This window comes from Mangifera indica, chromosome 1, assembly GCF_011075055.1.
Source record: "Mangifera indica cultivar Alphonso chromosome 1, CATAS_Mindica_2.1, whole genome shotgun sequence".
Lineage (NCBI taxonomy): Eukaryota > Viridiplantae > Streptophyta > Magnoliopsida > Sapindales > Anacardiaceae > Mangifera > Mangifera indica.
Genome location: NC_058137.1, coordinates 12,813,497 through 12,820,548, shown reverse-complemented (window position 1 = coordinate 12,820,548; position 7,052 = coordinate 12,813,497). Strand labels below are relative to the sequence as shown.

At 32.2% G+C, this 7,052-nt stretch overlaps 1 protein-coding gene across 1 annotated transcript; it reads right to left on the bottom strand.

Moving 5' to 3' along the window:
• Nucleotides 1-5,100: 5,100 nt before the first annotated feature.
• Nucleotides 5,101-6,733, bottom strand: LOC123194033 (ankyrin repeat-containing protein NPR4-like). Its single transcript, XM_044607149.1, has 3 exons — nt 6,555-6,733; nt 5,894-6,333; nt 5,101-5,827 (listed from the first exon to the last, which is right to left on the bottom strand). Exons 2-3 carry the CDS (start codon nt 6,251-6,253, stop codon nt 5,510-5,512), a joined length of 678 nt encoding a protein of 225 aa, XP_044463084.1. The 5' UTR covers nt 6,254-6,333; nt 6,555-6,733; the 3' UTR covers nt 5,101-5,509.
• Between the last annotated feature and the right edge of the window lie 319 nt (nt 6,734-7,052).

Below are 7,052 nucleotides of genomic sequence, written 5' to 3'. Positions count from 1 at the left end.
AAAATAAGGAAACTGAGGGATTTCGAAATTGAATACAAATTATAATTAAAAGCAGTAAATAAAAATTGATGAATTAATCTAAAATAAATAATCAATTAAACAAACCTTGGTCTACTGTCACATCCACCATTGGAACTACGACTGATTATTGACACCAAAAAATATCAACTTAATTATTCAAATATTTATTATGGTAATAATTACCTACCCTTACTTATGATTAGTTAACCAAAAACATGTATTCCAATTAAACCTTATTGATTAATAACTCGGATACAATATCAAATTTAATGAAAAAATAACATTAAGAATTAGAAAGAGCAACAAAACAAGATAACACAAGTGTACGACATTGTATTTAATCTAGTTGAATATTTTCCCTAGGAATTACAGTTTCTAACACAGCAAACAATAAATCTCAGTTGCCACTTCGATTAGATGGATTGACCAATTATGGATTCAACATCTAAACTAGTAGTAGATCGTATTAGTCAATAAACTAATCACGCGCCTTAGCAATCAACTAATATAATCATAATAAATAATATAATCTAATCCTCCAATTATGATGATGATCCCCTAGCAAAATAAAAATAAACGTATATATATATTCCTCCCCCCCCCCCCCCCCCCCCCCCACCTCACCACTCAAATCCAGAAATAAAAATCAATAATAATCTTCTAATCAAGCCAAACAAAAATAACATGTATTTTCCCAAAAAGAAAGGAAAGGATATATGTCTTGATATATATCCTTCCCCCAAAAAATATCATTTTTTATCTATCTAAAATAATCTTTTTTTTCAGCTAATAATCACCCATTTTCTTGGAAGCAAATCTTTGACTTTTTTGGATATCTCAACTAATCTAGACAACCAGATTTAAATTTCAAAATCTGCTCTTGCCATTTCACATCCCCACACCCAGTTGCATCACAGATTTTGGTTAACTAGTAAGTCTGCTCTAATTTTAGTCTTCTTGGCCCAAATTAGTTCTGAAAATGCTAAAAGCTCCTAAGTGCAAAAAGATAAATAATTCCATGAGCTTGAATTAAATTTTCACACAACTTAAGGGAATGAGAAATCAAAATAATGATAATTAACAATGTTATCATAATAATAATACGATGAATAAATAAATAATCTCATATGTGGGTTTAAAATTACAAACCTAATCTATTAGTCAATGATTGTCTTCATATAGCGTCTTCCACCAATCATTTTTTTTGCATGACCTATACAAAAACGTTGTTATTGTAGCGTCTTCAGAACTGTCCTCATACTATTACAAAAATTCTATCTTTTTCTCTATACCGATGTGAGGGTTGGAAAACTTTTTGTGCATGTCTTTGTCTCAATGGACCAGTTTATGGGCTCCAAAGTGAATGACCTTTCTTTACAATCCTTCCCTGTAAGATCCTACAAGTACTTAGATCGTTGTTGAATCAGAGTTTCCATTGTAGGACCTATTAATTACTAGGGATCCTCATCCTTATGGCCGGAGAACTAAATCACCACTTCGGTTGAATCATCTTGGAATTTAAGAAAAAAGATTATAAATTATAAAGAAAAAATATAAGTATAATTTATAAATAATAAATAATACAGGGAAAGACTTACCTTATCTATAGGGGTTGCATAGTACATACGTTGAAACTCTATCAATTTGGCTTCCATTGATGTTTGATGTGCTTCGAGTGTTGTTTGACGCTCATCGATATTTCCAACTCGCTTGTCAACTTTATACATAAACCCTTTAATAAGTAGCTGAAGTCGATTGAGTTTATCTTTAACCATTGATATGGGTGTGATGGTAGCCACATGAGGGAGTGTTTCTTCGGTTGGTTAAAATGATGACATGATAAGGCTATGCACAAGTAGAGTTGATATGATAGGACTACAGATAGGTGTACTTCGATGCTTATAAACAAGTGTACTTTGATTTTTTGATTGTGGAGATTGGATTTCCATAGGAGATCTTATAGGGCCACGAGTATTATCATATTCTTCCCTTTCACCAACGTACTCTAGAACATCCTTATACCATGATAACTATTGCTCAATTATGGATGGAATCAAATTTGGAGTTACAACATCCTGGAAAATGTGATCAATTGCTTAGTTACAAATTTGTAAAAATAGATATTTATTCATATCATATTATAAAATAAATTATAATAACATACTTGAGAAGCTTCAAAAATATGGTAATCATCCTCCTAGGCCGAGTCTTTTAAACTCTTCCATCTTAATAATCGGGAAGCACTTTCTATAGATTTACAAACTACAAAACACCCTAAATTATTAAAAGTTTTGTATATCCCCATCTACAATATTAACAATACCTTATTAGTTTATATATTCAATCATAAATATAAAGTAAAATAAATATGATATTATCTGAAATGCCATTACATATCCCATTATCAGATACAATAACACTAAGATATCCTCTGAATATGGTGGATATGTTTTTGAAACTTTGTTATACGTTTTCTCTATAACTTGACTCATAGATTCCACAGTCATCCTCCAAACAAGTCTCTCATGGATATATATTAAAAACATCCGAATCATCAACCATACTCAATATGTGTTCTGATATGACTTTCTTATTATTTACTCTTATCAGCCCATAGTGAAACAAATAGAGCAGAACTATTTTTACCATATCTTCATCATTATTGCCCCATACCTTCTCTTTAAAAACTCTTCCTAGGTCATTATAAGATACATGTTTAACACCTGGAAAGTATCTATCTGTAAACTGTGAATCTCTTATCGTATCACCTTTATCTATCTCAAAACAGTATAGAATGCATCAAAGGGGAATTATGTTTCAGGATTTTCATACTAAAAAATTATCCAAAGTAACTTTCTCTGAACAATTCTTTCTGCCTATGAATAAGAGCACTCCTGATGTGCTTAACTGTTTCTACGTGACTTCTAACTTTCATCTTAGCTATAAAATTGTGCACATCATTATAACGCTTTTTGCCAAGCTGATCATTAACTGAAATTCCCTTAAAACTCTTCTAAAAACAGAAAATTTGCAACATTAAATCATTTAAACCCAAAACAAAATAATCTATATAAAAAATAATCCATCATGTGAGTGCAAGTGTGAAGAGGTGCGTGCGGGTGTAAATGAGTATGCTAAGGTGCGTGTAGGTGCATATGGGTGTACACAGGTATGTGTGGGGTGTGTGTGGGTGCGTGTAGGTGCAAAACAGTGCGACGAGTGTGGCCAACAACCTTACTCCTCCATTAATGACAACATAATACAATCAAATATGACAAATACACTACATTATAATCGAAACCTATACAACTCTAAGCCTAAATAAATCACAACCTACAACTCTAAACCAAATGCAACATTATAATTGAAACCTAAAATAATAAACATTTCAACCATCCCTAAACCTATCTATTCAATCTTAACAATGCAAAGGAATCAAACATACCTCAGATAACTCAAATGACATTGTTGAATAGTGTTTACTGACGTCTGTGATTTGAATGTGAATTGATGAAGTATTGTTTTGGTTATAGCATATTGGTGGGTTTTTGGTTATTTGGATTATAGTGGATCGAATGTGTTTTTAACCTCTTGCACCCTCAAGCAACCTCGCACACCTGCATGCACTCTCATGCACCCGCGCACACCCTCGTGCACCTTCATGCACCGTGCGCACCCATGCACCTTTCTTCGCACTTATGTTAATCTTTTTATTCCACTCTATATTAGAACAAAAATTTATCATTTTGAACAAGTTTTTGAATCTTCAAATCATAATTTACCAAACATAATATGCTCAAAGGTTATTGAAAAAAATTATACTGAATTTAACGTAATTAGTCGAAAAGGTTATTATTGAAAATTAAATTAAATCTATTTAGAAAAGTAACATCATTGTAAGTTTGTTTAAAAAGGTTTACACATAAAATTTGGTGTCTATTTTAATTAATATCCCTTAGGAAATGGTGTAGAGAGTAGCTTTAGGTAGTAGCAAAACAAAGAAATAGCACTAGGGTAAGTGCAACGCTAAACAAATAGGGAAGACTACAAATACGAAAAATTTATTTTAGAAATTGCATTTGAAAGCAGTTAAACTGGAAGTTTATATATTGAATTACATTTGAAATGCTAATTGGTCAGCAATAAGCAAGATCGACAATATATAACAGTGAGCGATATGGGTAACTTTGTTTTGGTTTTTTTTAAATAAAATCGTTTTAGTGAAAAACAAAACATTAATTATAACAATAAAGATAAATATTTCCCATAATTATAATACTTATTAAACTTTTCTCTCATTCTTTATTAATTTAATATAGGCCAAAAGACTTATTTCCACCCAAGGTTTATTGAAATAGTAAAGTGTCACTCGTTAAGTTTAAAAAACTTAAATATCCATCATTCTATTAAAATTCATTATTAAGATTAAGTATAAAAATATTATTTTGCTTTTAAAAATACTAAAAATTTATCATATTTCTCCCACTTAGTTTAAAAATCTATCAATTTTTTCTATCTAAAGTTTGAATAATGACTATTTCTTTTCTAGGATTTTTTTTCTCATTCTCTCTAGTGACTATCTCTTTTTCAACCATCAACATTCTCTCTCTCTCCCGGTCTCTCTTGTAGCCCTACCTTGCCGTCTTTGTATCCTAGGATTGATAGGGGTTGTTAGAGAAAAAGAGGAAGGTCTTAAGAGCTGATTATGGGATGCGTTTTTGCAATGTGTTTATGAAAAGTCAACAGCGTTAGGTGTCTCTAGTTAGTCTATCAGCTCATCTTTTTTACGCTTTTGTTAGTTACCGTTAGTAAATACTCAAGTTGTTAAATTATGTAATGTCTATGATTATTCACGGCCTTGGCCAAGCTTTCCTTTGTACATACACTGATTGATCAACGAGAATTGGTTATGATTTTGCTCATTTTTATTAAATTTTGTTTTTCTATCAAATAATTAGATTGTAATGACTCTTGAATTGGGTCCCGTAAGGCTTTTATTTTTAGTTCAACTCTGGTTATTAAAAAAATGTACGTGAAAAGTATTCCTATAAGCATTTGCATCATAAAGAAATAGAAGAATTTCTGGAAATCTTAAAAAGATCCATTAATTTGTTCTTTTCTATGACATCTTATATAAACAACGTAACAAAAAAGCACGAGAAAAAAAAAAAACCCTATTATTTCAAAATCTCTTCTTATTACTTGTCAAATTTTTGTGCTTAAATACCCCACCTCCATAGGTGTAAATCAGTATCTCAATAAGAAGAGGAAATTGAAATGAAGCATAGAGAGAGATCGGAATCATAGAAAGAATAATGACCGGAATGCCAACCCACTTCAATCGTTTTTCAAGAAGTAAAGAAATAGCAGCACCAAAACATGCCATCATCGTCACAATCGAAAGGAAGAGAGTGAAAAGCCCAGCTATATGTTTTCTAGGCAAGGATTTGCGAAAATCTTTTTCTGCATAGCGAGAAGTGAGAATTCCCTAAAACAGTAGCAAAGAAGTTGATGAAGAAAACAACGATAACGCATTTGAAATGACGAAGATCAAGAATGCCTTGTGGTTCAACAGGATTGGGGTTCCATCTTGCTGATCGTTGCCACCTGGAACTGTGAAAGCGGATGCGAACATGACTGCAGCAATAAGGGTTGCCACAACCATGGATGAAGCTGCAGTGTTCTTCATCCAGCTCTCTCCTTCTCTCTCTAATTCTGCATGTTCCTCAGTGAACAACTCGCTTGGTGTTTTGTTGTTTTCGTTCTTTTCTTCCATGTATTTTGGACGTGCAATCCTGCTTACCTCCTGAAAATATAGTGCATCAGTACAAAATACAAACAGATGCGTTATAGAATATCCTTAAATTGTTACCTCAAACCATTCTAGTTCTTTTTGCATCTGGAGGGCAGCACCAGAGATTCGATCAAGTTGAGACTGAGGGCCTAACTTTGCAGCTAAATGGGGGAAAGTATTGGCAAACGTATCATATCCAGTAACTGCTATACGCATATTTTCACCTAAAGAATCGTAGACATGGCTAAAAGTAATTTCTTGGCGGTGAATAATTGCATGTGCAATGATTGCTCTTCCGTTTTTATCTTTCCTCCATATTAGATCAGGTTTCAATTTAATCGCTTCAGCCACGAACTCCACTATTCCATTCTTTATAGCATCGTACATAGCTTCATCCCATCCAATTTTATCAAGTTGTTCCTTGCTTAAATATGGCATTTGCTTGAATACACATTTCAGAAATGTAACAGCTTCAGTCTGTTTCAACTTCTTTTCGTATACATTAATTAAATTGGGCACTGTAATTCATGAAAGTACAAAGTATAATTAAAAAAGAATTAAAGCTTTCATAATGAGTTCCGTCATGCTATTGGAAACAAATATAAATGTTGGACCCTGACCCACTAAATCTTAACTTATAAGTAAACTGAAGACTTAACTGTATCGAAGACAAAATTTTAAGTTTCAATACCTAAATTTCAACTAGATAAAAGATAAAATCCAAGTTTCATGTACTTACCAATCCATGTCAATATGTTCCAAAAAAGCCCTCGTAATTTATTGAGCAGCTCTGTATAGAAAAGGATTTTTTTTTCTTTTCTTTTCTGTTAGAAGGAATGAAACAAACGTGAAGCTATAATTGAAAGTTTATAATTATTGAAGAGGCTAAAAACTTATGCCCACCTAAGGTTTAGTCTATTCTTAAACTCTTATCTGGTAAGTTTTAAAAACTTAAAAACTCACCTATTAATTATTAAAATTGACAAAATCTATTAGTTTTAAGGGTAAAACGCCATTTAACAAAAAATATTAAAAATAAAATAAAATTTTATCTCATTCCTCCCCTAAACTCTAAAAATTAACAATTTCTCTCTAGGGCACGCTTTAAAGAGTGAGATTTTTCCCCTACTAGGTTTTGGCTTTTTCTCTTCTCTCTGGCAACCAAAGCTTGTCAACCTCCCATCTCTTCTGACACTATGTCACCCAAACATCTGACTGATGATCCGATCAACCTTTG

Bases quoted from the DNA above. Each gene is read 5' to 3' on its own strand.
- LOC123194033 (XM_044607149.1), bottom strand. From the start codon at position 6,253: ATGCCATATTTAAGCAAGGAACAACTTGATAAAATTGGATGGGATGAA. The intron at 5,828-5,893 runs GTAACAATTTAA...CTATATTTTCAG, and splicing joins AAGAACTAGAATGGTTTGAG to GAGGTAAGCAGGATTGCACG.